General features: G+C 37.9%; 2 protein-coding genes and 1 pseudogene across 2 annotated transcripts in view; 2 read left to right on the forward strand and 1 right to left on the reverse strand.

The window, feature by feature from the left end:
• Positions 1–20,853, reverse strand: part of PDE3A (phosphodiesterase 3A) — a 323,428-nt gene that overhangs the window by 240,649 nt on the left and 61,926 nt on the right. The gene's annotated exons all lie outside the window — the stretch shown is intronic.
• Positions 934–1,388, forward strand: LOC117090420 (annotated as a pseudogene).
• On the forward strand, positions 7,794–8,640 carry LOC117090419 (39S ribosomal protein L32, mitochondrial). The gene has a single exon (XM_033222718.1). It carries the CDS (start codon positions 7,796–7,798, stop codon positions 8,360–8,362), a length of 567 nt encoding a protein of 188 aa, XP_033078609.1. The 5' UTR covers positions 7,794–7,795; the 3' UTR covers positions 8,363–8,640.

Raw genomic sequence — 20,853 nt, forward strand, 5'->3', positions numbered from 1 at the left:
GCAACTTTCTGCAGGTAACTGATCTTTTTCACTTGTTCACCTTCACACTATGATTCAGCTGAAGTTAGAAACTGTTTCTTGCCTTCAACAAGTTCTCAGACCAAGTCAGAAGGAAGAGTTCTTGTGTATCCAAGTAAACTCAATTTTTGTTTGGCGTCCATTTGCTCTTACGCTATTCTTCGAATCCCTACTGAGACCTGACAAGCTCAACATTCTGACATGCATCTTCATTTGTTATAAAAACACATTACTCATCAAAATATAAGCACATTCTCATACAGCATATTTGATATACCAGGGTGCAGCCAAATTCTAGGTGACTCTTGGTTTAAGACAACTTGAACGACTCCTTCTAACACTTTTAGCCAATTCTGCATTTGGATAGCATTCTCTGAAATGTTAAAATAACATGTAAAGGAGCATTGTCTATTTCAGGCATCAAACTTGTTCATCTTTTATAATATTCCACGAATCTGTTTTTCACTTTTCTCAAATAAAAGACAGCTTCAAACTGAAGGAGTTTTCTATTTTAAATACAATTATTAAAGTATATTGGTGTCCAGTGGGCTCAATAGAAACATGTGAAAATTTATTTTTACCTAATTGGCTATAAGGTTCAAGAATATGGCACTGTCTCCTTTACAACCTCTTTGAAATTAGAATCCCAAAAGTCAGGGGAAAGGGCTGATTCACATCTGTGACCTATTGGCCCCTGGGTGACAGGGACTAGGTCTCATTCACTGCTGTGTCCCCAGTGTTTAGCATAAACCTCACAATTTTGGGAAACTAGACAACTCTAGTAAGCACTCAATATATAATTATTTAATAAGTAAACAAACTAATGCAAAGCATCAAGCTCAACAAAATAAAGCATAATAAATGGCAATGTTGGGCTGCGATGCATTCTGGGAAAGGAGCAGCACCAAATCCAAGATGGCAGCCAGCAGAAGGTTGATGAAGGAGCTTGAAGAAATACGCAAATGCGGAATGAAAAACTTCCATAACTTCCAGGTGGATGGAGCTAATTTACTGACTTGGCAAGAGCTTATTGTTGCTGACAACACTCCATATAAGGGGGCCTTCAGAATCGAAATCAACATTACAGCAGAGTACCCATTCAAACCACCGAAGATCACACTTAAAGATCTGTCACCCAAACGTCCTCTAAAAGGGGCAGTTCTGTCTGTCAGTAATTAGTGCTGAAAACCGGAAGCCAGCAACTAAAACTGACCAAGTAATCCAGTCCTTCATAACACTGGTGAATGACCCCCAGCCTAAGCATCCACTTCGAGCTGACCTAGCTGAATAATACTCTAAGGACTGTAAAAATTTCTGTAAGAATGCGGAAGTTTACAGAGAAATATGGGGAAAAGCAACCGGTGGACTAAAATCTGCCATGATTGGTTCTAGTAAGTGTGAGCAGAGACCCCATGCAGTGCATTCAGACACCCCACATAACAGGACTCTGTGGAAACTGACACGTGCCACCGTCTACCGTGCTGGCAGTTACTAACTTTCTACAGTTTTCTTAATCAGAAGTGTTCTAGGCAACCTGTAAATAAAGGATTAAAAATTTAAGATGTTCTAAAAAATAAATAAAAATAAAAAATAAATGGCAATGTCTGTAAATGAAACAAACTCTGGTTGGAAAAACAAAAATGTGGTGTTGAAATATTTTGCTGTATTTTGCCTCATAAGATTTTATTTTCTTAAGCAACTATTAAAATGAATTAAGATTTGTCTAACATTTAAAAGAACTGGAATAACACAGATTATTACTTCATCAAAAGGCAGAATCACTAGGAGAAGAAGTGATTCCTCTATATTCCAATCTTCTCTTTCTAGGGGACAATTTGAGAGGGAAATCTTTTCACTATTTAGGTCTGGACTATCGTGTTAATAAAATATGATGTTGAAATGGCTAAATCACATTGGCTGCTATGCAATACATTTTTTTAGCTACAGCATTGCTTTTACAAAGTAGCTTTTACATACTTAGCAATCCAGCAGGTGATAAACACATATGTTAAGAAGGATTAATGCACTTTAATGGAGGAAGTAGGAAACCAAAATAAATTCCATTTAAAGAGATTAACTGAATCTTTTGTAACAGGATCTCTTTTAAAATGCATGGAAACAGACATCTGTAAACTGTCTTCTTTCAAAATGTAATGTGGCAATCCCAACTACTCAGGAAGCTAGGGAATGGGGAATGCTTGAGCCCAAAAGTTTGACACCTGCCAGGGCAACACAGCAAGACTCCACCTCAAAAAAAAAAAAAAACTTTTTAAATAAAAACCTTAAATAATGAAATGCAGATTACCCTTTACAAATAAAATTTTTTAGTGAATTTAAGAAACATCAGTATCATCAATATTAGAAATTATGTAGGTAAGTGCCTGCATTCATATCCAAATTCATGAAAAGAGAAGGCAACTATTCATGTTTTGAAAACCAAGGCATAAAACTAAAATGTCTTAACTCTAAGTTACTTTGGAGTACTTTATTCAGGAAAGTCTGCTAACAAAAGTAACAGACCTACCTCAGAATTTTTGTAGGTTACAATATTGTCCTCTTCACTAATCCACCCCTTGCCCCGGCTGCCCGCCCAAGGCAGAGGTTTGTTCTTGTTGCCCGGACTGTAGTGCATTGGCACGATCTTGGCTCACTGCAACCTCTGCCTCCCAGGTTCAAGTGATTCTCCTGTCTCAGCCTCCTGAGTAGCTGGGATAACAGGCGTCCACCACTACTCCTGGTATTTTTAGTGAGACAGGGTTTCACCATGTTGCCCAGGCTGGTCTCAAACTCCTGACCCCAGGTGATCCACCTGCCTCAGCCTCCCAAAGTGCTAGGATTACAGGCATGAGTCACCACCTCTTCACTAATTTTATCTCATGTTTTTGTGTGAATGGAATTCACTGTCTACTTTGTAAGGATGATCATCAGTTTCCTAGAATGGACAGCCTTAGTATTACTAATGGAGTTTTAATATATGGTTAACGGGTTCCTCGCCGTGACTTCCCATCTCAGTAAATGACTGATCCATCCTTCCAGTCTCTCTGAATACAAACCCATCAGTGTAAGAGAATGTAGGGAAAACCAGTGTTTCTCCTGCTCTCACACATCACTCAACACTTCTGACACCAGATTCTTCAACAGACACCAGCTGAGCATCCTCTAATTCGATTCAATCCTAACACTATCCACCTGGACATAGCATCACCCCTCAGTCCCTCATGACTGCACCCCTCTTCAGATGCCAATTCCAAATCTCAGGTTGCGACTTGTACTTCGACCAACCAGCTATAAATCAGAGATCCTATAAACCACCTCTTTGGGTTTGATTACTTTTCCAGAGCAGCTCACAGAATTCAGAGAAACATTTCATATATATTTACCCATTTATTATTTAAAAAATTACAAAGCATATGAATGAACAGCCAGTTGGAGAGCTGCATGGGGTGAGGTATAGGAGAAAGGGTGCAGAGCTCCCATGTCCTCCCTGGGTGGGTGTGCCACCTTCTAGGAACCTCTACATGTTCAGCTATCCAGAAGTTCTCTGAACCCGTCCTTTAGGATTTACATAGAGGCTTCAATTCTACAGGTATGACTGACTGCACCACTGGCCACTGGTAATCAACGCAACCTTCAGCCCCGCAGAGGCTGAGGTGGGGCTGAAAGTCCTATCCCCTGATCCTGCCTTGGTCTTTCTGGTGAGCAGCCCCATCCAGAAGTTACAAAGGGGCCTCCAGCCATTAGTCGTCTTATTAGCATACAAAGGATATTCTTGTCAAGGGTTTTAGGAGCTGTGTGACAGAAAACAGGGAATGAAGACCAAATACATATTTTACAATATCAGAATTAGCAAATTCAACTGGCTCTACTTTTAGAATATCCTCCTACCACCTTCACTGTCATCTCCAAGCCACTGTTATCTCTCACCTGGATGGCTTGCAAGAGAGAGGCTTGTCTCATGCTGCCTCCTTTGCCCATCTACAATCTCTGTTCCAGTTTCTCTTCTCAAGAGCAAGTGAAATGATGCCACTCCTCTGCAATGTCTTGATCAGAATAAAATCCACATTCCTCCATATGTCTGGCACAGGCTTCCAGGGTGTTTCTCACTGCTGCCTTCATGACCTCTTATCATAACACTCTCGCCCTTGCTCCACTGATGCGCCCTCACCTGTGAGATTTACGCTTCCTGTTTCTTCTGCTTGGACTGCATTTCCCTCAGCCATCCACATGGTTCTCATTTCCTTGCTTCTTTCAGAGAACTATGCAATCACCCCTTACCAGTTTGTGTCTCCCTGATCAACCTATATAAGATAGCACACATCCCCCATAACTACCTACAGATAACACTCAGTCTGCTTTTCTTCACAGCATTTATTCCTCCAAATACATTATTAGCTAGTAGAATGAAATTTTAAATGAATAGAAGATCTACCTCTTCTTTTTTTTTTTTTTTCTCCTGTTAGGATAGCAGTTATTTTTATTTTTATTTTTATTATACTTTATGTTCTAGGGTACATGTACATAACGTGCAGGTTTGTTACATATGCATACTTGTGCCATGTTGGTGTGCTGCACCCATCAACTCGTCAGTACCCATCAATTCGTCATTTATATCAGGTATAACTCCCAGATCTACCTCTTCTTAATTGGAATTCTAAATACTTAGGGTAGAGTCTGGCACACAGTAGGCAGAGAACTAATGGTCCCTAAAAAGTACTGACAAATCAAGAAGAGAATAAGATGATGTGTACCTGGCATCCAGGACACAAACTCCAGTGGTAACAAGAACACTGTCCCCACTACTCACCATCCTTATTCCCGACCTTCCTCGAATGTGAGATTACCTCCAAGAATTAGCCTTCTTGCCAACTGTTAGCTTAAATACCATGAACTATAACACATAATGAAGCTGGAGGAAAGCAGAAAAAATAATGTTTACCCTCACCCCATCTGAAAACAGTCAACACACGATTCCTCACTCAGTAGGCACTCAATAATACATGACTGTCTGAAAGCACGACCATTTTTATTTTACTAGAGAGGAAAGCAGAACGAGACAGATGACATTTTCTCACGACTTGAGCTTATACATTTGGAAGGAAGAAAGCAGTTGTAGTAAGAGAGGCAGGCTCTTCAAATTCTCACAAAACACAAATTCCTAGTTTTGCTTTGGATGGGAAGGGCTTCATTTCAGGCACGTTGGGGAGAAAGGGCAAAGGGAAAAATGCTCAGACTATGCTATTTTTAAGTTATTTGGTAAGAATGGCTATTTTTCCCTCTGATATTCTTGAACCACCCCAACGTCATGTTTCCATGCACTGCTGTCTGGACGCTATCAAAGGCACAGCTCTGAGGTGAAAGGAAGGAGTCAGTCATATGCTCATCTTCTCACATGCTGCTACCACTGCTGATTTTTTTAAAAGCTTTGTGACCTAGAAAGGAGATGTACGGTATGAATGATGCACGGACTGCAGAGAGCATAGGGCGTCATCAGTCTATTTATACCTCCAGGAAGGAAAAAATGAGTACAGGGCAATGGCTCTATATTCCAAGGACTGAGTATGCAAAGATTATCTGGAAGAAACAATAAACACCACAGTGAGGGCGGCATTTATGTCATCAGTGAGAAAGAAAACGTGAGGCCATATTCCCGTGTTCCTTGATCGTTCCAAAATTCTGTTGACTTTTAAAGAATTTCAAGTTGATCCCCTGATATTTCCCATGACTGCATAAAGCATCCCAAATCTGAGTTAAAGACACTGCCACCCACATTTTAATACAGCTTCACCTCATATGTGCATATGTATTTACATTTAGCTATAATCGATAGTCATTTGGATATACTATAAGTCCCGAGGGAAAGTTTTCCAGGGTTAAGAAAGTATTTGGAAAATCCTTACAGTTACTTATGTTACTTAACTCCAAAAAGGGGGAAAATGAGATTTACTCAGATTTGTACAATATGATACAAAAAAAAATTCTCAAGGTGTGTAGTTCATTTATTTCCCCTAAGATGTGAAATCTTTCCAGGACAAAGCAGGGGAAAAGCACCCAGGCCCAGCTGCTAACAGTTATTCCTGCATCACTAGAAAATTTAATGCCAGGCTTTACCTCTCAACTTCCATTTGTTTCTAATGTAAGCAGTATAACATGGAGCCTAACAGAAATGATGTTCTGAAACATACCCATTTTGCTCTTTTGCAACCCGTTTATTTGTGCAATTACTGCCAATTTCACTTGCTGTGGAGTTATTTTACTAGCAGTGGCGATGGGTTTGATGACAGCTGGCCACAGTATGAGGTGTTTTCTAAGGTTTGACACTAGGTATTTCCTAGTGCAAAATTTACTGATCCCACATAGGCTCCAACCTAGAGCTAGGATTCCTTAATGGAACACAAACTGATTTACTTTGAATACACTCAAGCTTCACAGCAAACACTTCCTGTTTCTATTACTGTCCAAGTCTTCTTACCATGTCTGGGGCAGACAATTTAAGACTTGATTCCTCACCCTTTCCCTTCATCTGCTGAAATCTCATTTAGTTTTAATGCACCAGGGATGCACTGGTATTTCATCCTATGCACTCCTTCCACAGCCTGACCCATAAAGGGCTGACACTGAGTCTTAGCTTGTTCAGATCAGAGAGAATTAACACTTTTATTTCTTTAATTTCAAAAGCTTCCAAGGTAACTTTTGAGCTTGTAAATGTCAATCAATTGTTGTCAAGACAATTATATTCTTAACCCAGCTGCTACATATAGGAAACATAGAGACTAACAGAAACTCAATGAATTTAGAATTAAAACAGTAAGTTTATCTGATTGACTATGCTTCTCAAAATATAAATGGATGATACAAATTAACACAAGCAATTCATTTTATTTGGTTTGGTTTTGGTTTTTGAATGGGTTTTTGGGTTTAAGAGGCATTGCCCTTTGTTTATGTGTATTCAGTGTCAGAAAGGAAAAGTGAGCAGTGTGAAGTCTTATTAGATGGAAGACAGGTTTAAAGGTTTAATGCATGGGGAAAACTGATATTCATGATGGACAGGTCAGGAGCTGGAAAGCAGGGATAAAGAAAGCAGAAAAGAAAAGAAAACTCAGCTACATGTACTCTGTAAGTGAAACTAACAGGTACTTGTTAAATATTGGCTGGTTGATTACACAATGGAGGGGAAAGGAACGGCATGCTGTATCATCTTTAAAGACTCCTCTACATGTGCCACACTACTATGAATAGGAAATTGTTTTTCCTGTGCTCAATAATTGTAGAGCTCTCTCGTCTCTTAACTTTTTGCTACATAAACCAGTCCTGCAAGGTCCTCCCTCCTTCTTTTCCTTCTCTCATATTGCCATGGGGGAGCTCACCAAAGGAGTCTGCCTTCAAATGGAGATAAACCTAGCACAAACAAAATCAGTTGTGCTTTCAATAGGTTATTGAAGTGCAAATATTTGAAGGGAGATTTAAACAATTTGGCAAATTTTCTGAGAGGCAGAGTAATGATGTTCCATAAGAAAATTTGCTAAATGAAAATAAGTAAAATAATACCTATTCCTCTTTTCAAAAAGAAATTTCATTTTCATGGAATTAGGGTTTTTTATGATTTCCATATTTAATCCATAACTCACGCTAATGTCTCTGTTTATAATTTTCAACGTAATCACTGTGAGGCAAAAGGAAACAAAGGGACCTACACAGACATATTTAATGTACACACAGCAAATGAAAATAGTCTTATGCAATTTTTAAAACGCTAGTCAAAAGAATGACTAGAGGGAAAATGGCGCTGGCCATGCTGGTGTTAGTGGTTCCGCCGTGGCCTGCGGCCCGGGGCCTGCTTCGAAACTACTGGGAGCGACTGCTGCGGAAGCTTCCGCAGAGCCGGCCAGGCTTTCCCAGTCCTCCGTGGGGACCAGCATTAGCAGTACAGGGCCCAGCCATATTTACAGAGCCAGCAAATGATACTAGCGGAAGTAAAGAGAATTCCAGCCTTTTGGATAGTATGTTTTGGATGGCAGCTCCCAAAAATAGACGCACCATTGAAGTTAACCGGTGTAGGAGAAGAAACCCGCAGAAGCTTATTAAAGTTAAGAACAATATAGACGTTTGTCCTGAATGTGGTCACCTGAAACAGAAACATGTCCTTTGTGCCTACTGCTATGAAAAGGTGCGCAAGGAGACTGCAGAAATCAGACGACAGATAGGGAAACAAGAAGGGGGCCCTTTTAAGGCTCCCACCGTAGAGACTATGGTGCTGTACACGGGAGAGACGCCATTTGAACAAGATCAAGGCAAGAGGATCATTGAACGAGACAGAAAGCGACCATCCTGGTTTACCCAGAATTGACACCAAAGATGTTAAAAGGATAACTTCATAGTAAATCATTTCTCCTGAAATAGAGGAACATTCTTTATGTTGTTGTGCTTGTTTTTAAATCATCAGTATAGTTTAACACATTCTTTCTAAGCAGTTTTGTGTGGGATAATTTGGAGAATATATTATGAGTAAACTCTGAAAATTTTGTTTATCCAAAGGCTCAATGGATTATGTTTCTATTATATACAAGGTTTTAAGTGAACCTAAAATTTCCAGAACAAAAATAAAAAAATTAAAATTTATAGCAAAAAAAAAAAAAAAAAAAGAATGACTAGTAAAATTTTTTGAAGGAAACAGATATTTCTTTTGATTTCCTAATTTTATGTCTGTATCCTAAGTCACACTGACAGTCATCATTCATTCTAAAAAAAAAAAATGAAGTATTACCTAAATAGCTTATGTCAGCATTCATTGTTAAATAAGTACATTTGTAATTCCTCCTGTCACCCATATCCCCTTACATATCTATGCAGATAGTTAAGCTCCTATATCCAAGTTCGGAGTTAGGAATACAGTGGTACAATTTATCAATATCCATAGATAGGACAGGGTAAGATTTCCTCTCACTTAACATTTATATTAAATCTCCCTCAAATCAATTTCTATATAATTTATTGCAAAAAGAAATAAAAACCAGCAGTTAGTGCTGACAAATTAAACTAGGGGCAAATACATACTAAATATATACATTTATATATTTACATTTGTATATGTATATTTATATATACATTTATATATTTTACACCTATACAGGAGCATTTCATTGTAGAATTTTGACTCATGCAAACTCTGTTCACTACCATTGACTGATAAATTATTTATGAAAGATGATCATGACCTCCCTTAAAAAAAAAGGATCCCTCAAAGCATGATATATTTCTAAGAATAATGCAACCTATTTTCTGTGACACTGCTTTCTTCAATACTATCAGTGGATGGACGATATAGTTTTAACACATTTTTGTGCCACGGCCATGAAATGCTCACATTTATTGCGTTAAGTCTAAGCATATGCTTCAATATTCAGTGTTTTCAACTGAGATGATGATTTTAAAAGATACAATCTCACATCTTTAGGATTTTTTCAGTTTTCACTTCCAAACTGCAACATTTGACTTGACACTTTTACCAACTACTATTGAACATAAATTTTCTAAAGAATTGTCTTACAATTTCAGATCTTTAACACACTGCAGTGCTGTTAACTATTTCCATGTGTCTCCCACTTTCAGCCACGTGGTAGGACTGTGCTTCCCTGTCTCCTTGACATTTGGTGAGGCCATGCGGGGTCAGTGAAATGTATGCACAAGTGGAATGCATCACTACCAGCCAGAAGTGCTAAGAACCAGCATGTGACTACCATGTTCTCTCCCTCTCCTAAGTGATTGTGAAAGCACATGTCAAGTGGAGCTTCCTTCAGAGGTAACTACGATAAGCAGAGTCTTCCTTTCAATCTACACAAACAAGAGGGAAATCTTTTTTGTTGTAAGCCATTACAATATTTGTGGTGGTTGTTACTGCAAGATAGCTTAGCCTATCCTAACTAATAGACAAAACAGGTCACGGTTACGGGTCACACACTGGAAATTTGGGGAAAAAATTACATTAGATAATTGTAAAAGCCATTTTAATATGGAATAGGTAGTGTCAATGATTGAATTCCATTTTGGTGTAGAACCACATATCTGGAAACAGATTTTCAAATTTTTATGAAGAAGAGGGTAAAGAAGCCGTTCAATACTTCACAATAAATGACAAAAGCAGAGCAGAATAGATGGACCCAGAAATGCAAAAAGGTCATCCAGGAGGAAGCACTAACCTAAGGAAAAGCAGAGGAAGACGGCAAGGAGATTTCAGAGAAAGGAAAGTACTTACAAATGAAGCTATAGAGATTGGCAGGGCCTTGTACATCATGGAAAGAACAAGAAAGGCATGCTATGGGCCCTGAGAGCCCTGTAGGATTGTAAGCACATGTACTATACAATCAGACCTGTAATTCCAAACGGTTTGTGTAGGTAGTTTAAAGGCAGGGTTAAAGAGAAGGATGGGTGAGATGAGACAGAGTAATTGGGAAGAACACATTACTCACTCTGCTCAAAAACATCCTATGAGTGACCACAGCTTACAGAATGAAATATCCCTCCTTTCCCCTGTTACCAAATACCAATACCAACATCAGGGAACAGAGATTGGTGGTCAAGACCCCAGTCCCTGGTTTCAAGTTCATCTGCTTCCACATAATAGTTGTATCATGTCCTGAATTCTTTATCTGTACATTTCTACTTCTTAGGTTTACCATGAAAGTGAAATAATTTATGTAAAATGCTTATGTTGGCAAAGTACCTGGCTCTTAGTGAGAATTAACTTGTCAATCGAATGCATTTTATGACCCATGACATAATTGCACTATTCTTCTTCAATACCATATTTTTTTTTTACTCTTCTTCTCCTAATGATGTTGCCTTTGACTATGTCTTTCTCAGGTCTCTCCCTGTTCAAATTCCACTCACCCGTCAGAACCCACACAATGACTATCTGCTCCATGAAGGATCCTACTCAATGACTACTCTACTCCATGAATGCTCCCTTTGCCTCAGGAAATAATCTCTTTCAAGTCTGAACTATAACAGTTTCTAATTGCTTCATGGTACTTAATTCTATATTATTTGCAGAATTTATTTTTCTCAATTATGTTCTATTTTTCCTTTAACCAGTATTTCTTCTTATGTATCCACTATACTCCCAACAGTACTTTGTGGCAGTGCCTTGAACTTACTCAGCTTCACTGTTGAATAATTCAAGGAATTAGATCCAATCCTAGCATATAATTTCATTATAATTTATTTGTATGATACATAATGTTTTATGCATGTGTCAGAAACAATTTCACAAAACGGGTACTTTTCTCCCTCCTTTTACTTATAAATAATCAAAGGTGAGATAGGTGAAGTCATTCTAAAATGGCATGGCATATTGATAAGGAATCTCAAAAGAATATATCCATATCTGATGGAAAACCTCTAGCTCCAGGAGCAGAAAGGGAAGAAAGCTAAGCTTCCACAGTGAGTTAGATCACATTCTTCATTCCACAGGCATAAAGATGTCACAAAGTAGATAAGGGTCCTTGTAAACAACTGGCTGTTAACAAATAGTTTTATTTTTCCCCAGACTCTACCACCAAGTAAACCTACTGTTCCTTGATACCCTTTGTCCAGGCTGTAGTAAACAAGTACTCAAGAAGTGTTACATAAGTAATGTGACTTATTGAGAAATAGATTTGTACTTGAAAAGAACTATGAATAGAGTTGCACTTAGCCCTTGTAGTTTGATCATTGTAACGTGAAAAAGATACAGCCTATCCCAGTTCTTTTGGCTTAAGTGACCAAATAAAATTAAAAGGGACTTGGAGAATAATTTTGCTTACCACTCTGATTTCAACTTTTCTGAAATAGGCTTTGAATATTAACGTCTACTTCACAAACTTTTCACTACACTCAGTCGCAAGCAACCCACAGGATCACGGAGCCATGCCACCAATTTCTTTTTCCTTATAATTACATTAAAGTTTAAGTCTTTTGGGGGCCAAAAATCAAATCCTAACTACTCCTTGTAAAACCTGGAGCAGGGCAATATCCTACACACCATCACTTTTTCATACCTCACCACACTGTTAACTCTTTGAAATGTCCCTTGCACAGGTTTCTCTCACACTCATTAGACTCAGAGCTTAATCAGATTTCCTTGGATCTTACACCATACAATGACTTTTAAATTGTCATCATTTTTATACAGTACCCAAATAAAAACAATCAAAGAATGTACACAGAACAATTATGGATTGTGAAAGTTGATATCAACTTAGATATTGATATCAAAATATGTAGGGAAATTATCATTTATGTAGAGTTATTTAACCAAAAAATGTGGTCACAAAAGCAAAGCTCTACTAGATAGTGTTAGCTGTCTGTTCCTATTTTTTCCAGACTGACTTATGCAATATCCTGATGTTTAGAACTATTCTGTCATGGAAAATCTGTCTCTAGGGTGGGGCGAGAGGAGGGTGTCCCATTTTCCTTTTAAAGTTATAATAAGAAGCAGACAAACAATATAATAAACTTGTACTTTGCAAACATTGTGCAAATGCATTGCAAGGCTACAAGGTAAAGACAGAAATACGCATTTTAAAATAAAAACTTAGCAGACACCCATTTTGCTCACAGCATGAACAATACATTAAAATCAAAACATTTTGCCTTATAAGCAGTCAGCAATAACCAGTGATCTGAATATTTTTAAGTGCAATAGGTCATACGTCAAATGGAGTTTATTTCATTTTCCTCAAATGCTACTGTAGAAATTTAAAGACTATGAAGAAATAATAATTTCCCTTTTCATGAAGATAAAGAATCAATGAGTATAATAAAACTTCATTCAGGTTTTTGCCTCTTCTATGTTGACTACATGATATGTGGATATAATTCATACTGAATGTCATAAACTAATGTTAGGAAAAAGTAAATTTAGAGTACCTTTGCAACTGAGTCTTGGTCTCTTCAAAAAGTGAACCTTTCTGCTTTTATCCCTTTTCTTGCAAAGCTAAGGAAAGCCCTTTTTAAAAGTCCTATTGTTATTTTCTAGATTATTACAGAAAAATTATATTTTGAAGCTACAGATTTCATTTTTTTAACATTCAAAACTGACTTAAGGATGGAACACATTGGTCAGGCACAGCTACTCACAACTATAATCCCAGCACTTTGACAGGCTGAGGCAGACAGATCACTTGAGATCAGGAGTTTGAGACCAGCCTGGTCAACATGGTGAAACCCCATCTCTACTAAAAATACAAAAACATTAGCCAGGCATGGTGGTACGTGCCTATAGTCCCAGTCACTTGGGAGGCTGAAACAGGAGAATCGCTTTAACCTGGGAGGTGGAGGCAGGAGAATCGCTTGAACCTGGGAAGTGGAGGTTGCAGTGAGCCAATATTGTGCCACTGCACTTCAGCCTGGGAGACAAAGCAAGACTCCATCTCACAAAAAAAACGAAAAAAAGACAACATCTTAGGTGACAAGCGAATCCAAGAATCATGGGTCTGGCTCAGTGATTGAAAGTCATTATTGGACTAGAAGCAAGGCACATCTCTGAACTTTAGTTGTGTCAGAGGAAACATGCTAACTCACATCACAGTAAGTCCATATCCTGTGTGATAAAGATATTATAACAGAAAGCTAAATCACTCCAACATTTCTACTTTACAGTATGTGCCTGAATGCATACCATATTTGCCTGTACTATATTTTGCATTGCTTTTTAAATGAATAACTTTTGAACCATATTTTCTCATATTACTAAATCACTAAGTGCAATGTCAACATCTGAAAATAATTATTTCTGTGTATTCACATAACCTTGGAATGCTGAGAAACGTATTTGGCTTGAGACACAGCATAACAGCCATGACAACTCCGCCTTAACATTATATACAGCAGACTTCTTTAAGGGAGGAATTACCATGTGGTTAAAGCCTTATAGTAAACACTGAAAAGCTGGCTGTGCTGAAGATAAATTGAAATTTTAGGGGGCTGAACACCTGTGGATACTTAGGAGCTTCCTTAAAAGATAAATAGCTATAACTTAGAGCACTCTGGAGAAAATGGAACTAATTCTTTTTAGCAACAATCTACAGCCAAGAATAGGAAGAATTCTCTACAGAGAATCAGTTATCAGAGACCCCCAAGAAAGGTCTTAACATTCGCAACAGCCTTGCACAGGGCTGCTTTGTACAACAATTGTAACAAAATGATTTCCTGCTTTGATTGGTTATCTTATTGGAAAAAAATTCTTTTTCTTTATATAAAAAGAGGTTTAGCTAAAATTGGGGGAAAATGGCTTTATTTAATATAAACAACCCTCAATTTAGTTTGTTTCAACCTTTCAAGCCATGCACTCAAAGGCATGTCTACTCGGATAAAGTGTTAGCTGTGTGAGTACAAGTCTATTTCCATTATAGGCCTTGACAAAGTTAGGACACATTACCCCTCTAAATCTCATGTTGAACTGTAATCCTCAGTGTTGGAGGTAGGGCCTGATTAGAGGTGATGAAATCATGGGAGCAGGTTTCTCATGAATGACTTGGTGCTGTTATCATATTAGTAAGTTTGTTCTCCCAAAATCTGGTTGTTTATGACTGTGTGGCACCCCCCGTGTTCACTTTGCTCCCTTTCTCGCCATGTGACACACCTGCTCCTGCTTCCCTTCTGCCATGAGTAAAAACTTCCAGAGGCCTCCCCAAAAGCCGAGCAGAGGCCAGCTTGTACAGTCCGCAGAACCGTGAGCCAATTAAGCCTCCTTTCTTTATAATTGACCGAGCCTCAGGTATGGGTATTTATCGCACATCATCCAACACTCTCAACTTTGTTCAGTAGCACAGTCCAGATGTGTAGTCAATACTCAAAGGAATCAAATAGCATCACACACACACACACACACACACACACACACACACACACTTAAATTTTACCCAGGACTCCAGGCAGGAGGGAAAAAGAAAAGAGGAAAAAGAAGAAAAGTCATAATTATTAAAACTGTAGAGAAGGTATGATTAAAAATTAGCTTTACCATCCTGCAAAGAAAAGCAGTGTTCTAAGGGGAAAGCTAGTTCAATATCATTTAATCCTAAACCTTGCCATGGCTGGAAGTGAGGGCTAATTTGCCATTACATGTAAAAGGTTTGGGTGTCTGAAGAACTACGTCCAATTTTCAAATACGCACATGATCTTTATCGAGGATTTAAGCCTCCCTTGCTCTCAATTCCCGTCTACAAGAAAAAGAGTATGTTTTATAAAACCACCTGATCTCTTGAGAATGTACATTTCCTGGAACTGGGAACAGGCAGAGTAAGGCAGTCCTTATTCAATTCCCTCAGAGAGCAAAGGTGACTAGAAACCAGAATCCTGGAGATGAAATCATTCATATCTCCTGATAAACTCCCAGTTCCTCTCACTAAATATTTTTCTCCCTAATCCCAGACACTATAACTGTCAGTCATTTCTGGTCTGTTATTCCAATATGAGGAGTCTGACTTAAGTGCCATAAAAGTCTTGGGAAAAAAACATTTTTGAACACTGGTGGGCTCAGGGGACTGATAATGGAATATGAACCTTTCACCTCTAAAATGGTTCCTTGGGAACAGAAAGCAGCATAGCTTTTTCTTTTTTTCTTTTTTTTTTTTTAGTATAGCCCCTCCCCCCCCACCCAATCCCCCATTCTCCCAGGTGGTGCTAAAACATCTAGCAGCTGCTGTGATTGAAGCTGTAACTTCCTAAAGAGTCTTTTGGAATGATCAGGGTAGTTTTAGAAATCTATCCACTTCTCTGCTTAGGAAAATTTGCATACAATAAATGTGGAGATTTTCTTAAAATGCAGATTTTGACCCAGTCATCTGGAGTGGAACCTGAGACGTTGCATTTCTAGTAGCTCCCAGGTAATGCTGATTCTGTTGTCAAGTCTTACTTTGAGTAACGAGGATCAATCCCACCTTTACCTATGTAATTAAATTTGAGGGACACCAGAAAAATTCCTCCCACACCAAAAATCTCAATCTTGCCCATCTAAAGCAATACAAGAAATTAAAAAAAAAGCAGGGGTGGGAGGGGAGAACAAAGTTCAGTTTCCCTTATTTAAATTGTTTGCCCAGCTCTGACACTATATTGTACTAAGAATGGTTAGTCCTCACTTGCGGTCTAAAATTTAATCACCCCAGCTTTGTGCCTGTATTACAGTATGAAAGCAACTGAGTATTTATCATGTGATCCTTACAAGAGCTGTGAGTTCAGCAGAGCAAACAGAATTACCATTTTAGAAAAGGAGAAAATAGATTGGTCAAGGTAAGCAACTTACTCACGGCCTCCTTACTAGGGATCCAGGAACCATACTCAAAGATTTGACTCCCAAATCTAGAGCATGTCCATAGTAATAGTACTTTTCCTATCACCAATCTTCCTACCTCCCAGACAAATTTTCTTTGACATTGTTACACTATTGTCCCAGCAGTTGTGTAACCAGGAAAAAAAAAAGAGTATCAGTGGAATCTGGGGTTGTTCCAGGTTCACTATTTCAGTACATACTGCACCTTAGATGATTTTTTTTTTTTTTTTGCGACAGAGTCTCGCTCTGTCGCACAGGTTGGAGTGCAGTGGCCCTATCTCTGCTCACTGCAAGCTCTGCCTCCTGAGTTCACGCCATTCTCCTGCCTCAGCCTCCCAAGTAGCTGGGACTACAGGTGCCCGCCACCACGCCCAGCTAATTTTTTATATTTTTAGTAGAGACGGGGTTTCACCACGTTAGCCAGGATGTTCTCAAACTCCTGACCTCGTGATCCACCTGCCTCAGCCTCCCAAAGTGCTGGGATTACAGGCGTGAGCCACCGCGCCCAGACAGATGATATTTTTTAAATCTGGAAGACAAGCCTAAATTCTATTGAATGACATAGAAGAATTAAGATTCTAAGATTTCATTCAACAGCAGAGGAATATTTTTAATCAACCTGAATACAAATGTTGGTCAGAGATAATCGATGTTAGTAATGGAATGAAAATGTTCTATGACCAAGAATCGCACAGTGACTCTACAGTAACAAGGAATGCGGTAGGAATTCCCTATGACAGGGTGAGAAATGAGAAGCACCTCCAAGTTCAAGGCCCCCCAGGACATCTCTGCTTTGTTTGCTGCTGCGCTCCAGCACGCAGGAAAATGCTTACTATGTAGTAGGTGCTCCATACATATTTTAAAATCAAATGAATACCTGAAGTCTTACTTCAACAATACACAATGTAATAAATGCTGAAATGTCTTTAAACATGGAACCCTCATTTCTTTCATAGTGGATTCTTTTTCACATTAATATGAATGAAAAGTTGCTTCAAAGTTTTTAATCCTTGGGATGACTAGAGACATTTTGCTCTTCCCAAACTAAAAATTACTCTGTAGCATCTGAAAAAATATGATCCCAACGGAATAAATCCCACTCTATACAAATAGCATATTGACTCAATAAGGGAAAGCCAAGGGCTCATACTGTTTTCAAGTCTATTCTTCATGATATTGTGGGAGCTTAATTTCTGATTTCTCCCTAGATCTTAGCTCAGTCAGCATTTCATGAAATAAATACAGTTTCTTCTCAGCCCCACTTAGTTCCCCTTCTTAGATGTCATATGATTTTATATGTATTTGCTTTACCTGTCCCTGCTACTAGACTATGCTCCCTCTCAGCACAGGAATCAGGGCTGCTTTTGTTAACAGGTGTAGTCCTCACACCTGCCTAGTCCTGATCCTTACCAGGTCTAGGAGTTACTAAAAGCTAGCAAACACTCTCTAAAAACATTTAATTCTAAACAGCCTCCCTGGCTCTCCCCTTAAATGAAGACGGATAACAGCAGAGGTTTTGTCTATAGTTTGAATACACACAATACCCCACACAAATTCAAAGCCCCTATGGAATTTCAACGGAAACAAAGTCCAAGTTTCCAACATTGCAAATGCATGCTCCCATCTTGGTCCAGAGAGGATTTAGGGTACAGGCAATCAGCAGTCATGAGCAAAAACAGGTAGCAGTCAAGACTATTATAAGAGAAACTCAGCTGAAATGCAGGGGGGAAAAAAGTCACCTTCAATAGTAAAGTCTTGATTTGACAAATCAACAAAGATAAAGCATGTTAATGGTATTTTAAAAGAATACTAATGTTGCACATTATTTTAACAATGTGGGAGCCTAACACCACCTACATCAGAAACACTGAGTCTGAGGAAGAACAAATCAAATTCAAGTTAAATGAGACCTGATCTCAGAGTGGAAATAAGTAATTGATCACCCAATTTTTCTACTAGTAATTCTTATTCAGTATTAGAGTGGGAGAAGATGACTATACTTAAAACATTGGGACCATGTAGGAATTTTATCTACACGTGATCTCTCTCCACAATCCATGAGAAATTACAGTATCTTTGAAGTCTTAGAAAACATTCTACAACAATGAATCTGAAGGCAAAATTGTGACAGAGAAGACATATATTCTGTCTATGTAGTTACAGAACTATCCTTCCAGCAGTTACATGCTCTTCTTAACCTTACTAAAATTACATTGTGTATTTTTTTAAAAAAAACTTATGCTGTTCTTAAAATTCTGACAGTAAAATATGTACAGTATTTATAAAAAGTTAACTTGAGTCTTGAATTTATTAAAAACCAAATTGCAGACAAAATAAATTAGAAATAAACAGCTTCCTTGAGAGAGTAGTGTCAATGTTTGTCAAATTTTTCACATATTTAAAGTCATCTTACACATAGAGACCCCAAGCAGTACCCAAGATAATAACATACATTACCACTAATTGCTGTAATTACCAAGCCTGTGTGCCACTTTCATATCCTATATATCTCAACTTTTTTTCTACATCATAATGTATTCTCAGAGTGCAATGAACACTTGTCTTGTTTCATTTCAGGAACGCATAGTCTCTAGTTTTTCTAAGGGGCAGGGTGAGCTGTCCATAATCTTTCTCCCTTCCTGGAGTGTTTTATTCCTCTCCCATGTGAGCCAGTGTCACAGGTCTGCTGTGTCCCACCAAAGTTTGGTTGTACAGTGATTCCACTGCTCTTTGAAGGGAACAGTTCAAAAAAGATCAGTCAGGTTAATAAAAGGAGGATTTTTGGAGGCTGCTGGGAAAGTTCTTCCTCACTCTTCATCTATTCATTGTTATGGTTGAATATGAGGTTCAGAGGTGCTTCAATTACATTGTTTCATTTAGAGGAGGGCAACATCAAGAGAATTTGAGAGAATTGAGAAAATGGAGCCAGAACTCCTTGATGGAGTCACCCTTAAGACCCTCTAGACTTCCATCTGTGAGATAATATACTTTGGTTATTAAAATGTATATCACTTTTAGTTGGGTTTTCTACTCCAGTACAAAAAAAAGCATACTGAAAGATAAATTTTTATTACTTAATAACCATTTACCTAAGTTTCAAGAACAAGTTCTTCTAGTAAATGCCTTAATAAATTGAATATTGCTTTTGAAATGTAACACAGGTTTTAAAAAATATTGCTCAGAAAGTAGGTGAAATAAACTAAGAAATTTGCACTCTGAATTTTTATGAAGGTATGGAAAAAGGAAAGAAGAGAAAAATAATTGAAGCTCTTCCTCTTTTTTTGACCTGCTTTATTAAGGTATGATTGACATACAAAAAGCTATACATATTAAATATATACAACTTGATGAGTTTGGAGATAAGCATATACTTGTGAAACAATCACCACTATCTGTGCCATAAACCTATCCATCACCTCCAGAAGTTTCCTCCCATCTTTTTTTGTGATAAGAACAAAATATAAAATCTACCCTCTTTTTAAGTCTACAACACAGTATGTACTGTTAACTGTCGGCAATATACTGCACAGATCTTTAGAACTTACTCGTATCTTGTATAACCAAAACTGTTTACCCTTTGACTAATACCTCCCCATTTCACCCTCTTCACTTTTTAGGAAATTTTCCAGCATCTCATATAAGCCCAGAAACATAGTAAGAATTCAACAATATCTAGAAAGTAAATTATTTATTATTTGCTTTTCTGTCATTGAAAAGAGTGTCTAAGTATCTGGTAAACCAGGAAATCAGAGCCATGCCACTTTTCTGTGACTTTAAGCAACAATTTAACCACCTTAGGGCCTTTACTTGTTTCTCTATAAATAAAAACATCTTTTCTAGTTCAAATATTTCATTATCACTGGCATATTATCACTGCTTTTGGCAAAAGATTTGCAAAAAAAGAAACCATGCTGTTAAGCAATCATTTTAAAAGTGCTTACAGATTAATACTTGAAGTCAGGTCACCAGGCCACTTAATTTCATTTGTTTTAAAATTTTGCCTTAATACTCAGCAAACAGAAACTTATGAACCTTACAACAACTGCAAAATGTGTTATTAAACTATTAAATGAACATATTTTCTTTCAAAAGGTTTATACACAATTGAGAAGATAGGGCACATAGTGATCTCTGATTCTATGATTTCTTTTAGTTTTTGTTCTTTAAATTAATTTCAAATAATTGAATAATATAATACCATGAAAATTCAGACATACTATAGGTACATATACGTCAAAATAGCAGTGAGGAATGTGTACGTGCACGTGTGCGTGTGTGTATGTGTTTTACTGACTAGTCACTATTTGACAGGCAAGGCCCAGTTTCCTAACACTTAATTCTTTTGATTGAATTTAATCCTCACAGTAACTTAAATGCCCCCAACTTAAACATAAGGACCATTCTCAGAAAGGCAGCTAAGGAAACTAACGTCATGAAACTAACAAAATCCTTTCTCTCCACGATCTCTTAAGATCGTGTATACAATCCTCATACTCTCAAATGATGAGAACTTTTTCCCACATGAACAAACA

Source organism: Trachypithecus francoisi, unplaced genomic scaffold, assembly GCF_009764315.1.
Source record: "Trachypithecus francoisi isolate TF-2019V2 unplaced genomic scaffold, Tfra_2.0 Lachesis_group11, whole genome shotgun sequence".
Lineage (NCBI taxonomy): Eukaryota > Metazoa > Chordata > Mammalia > Primates > Cercopithecidae > Trachypithecus > Trachypithecus francoisi.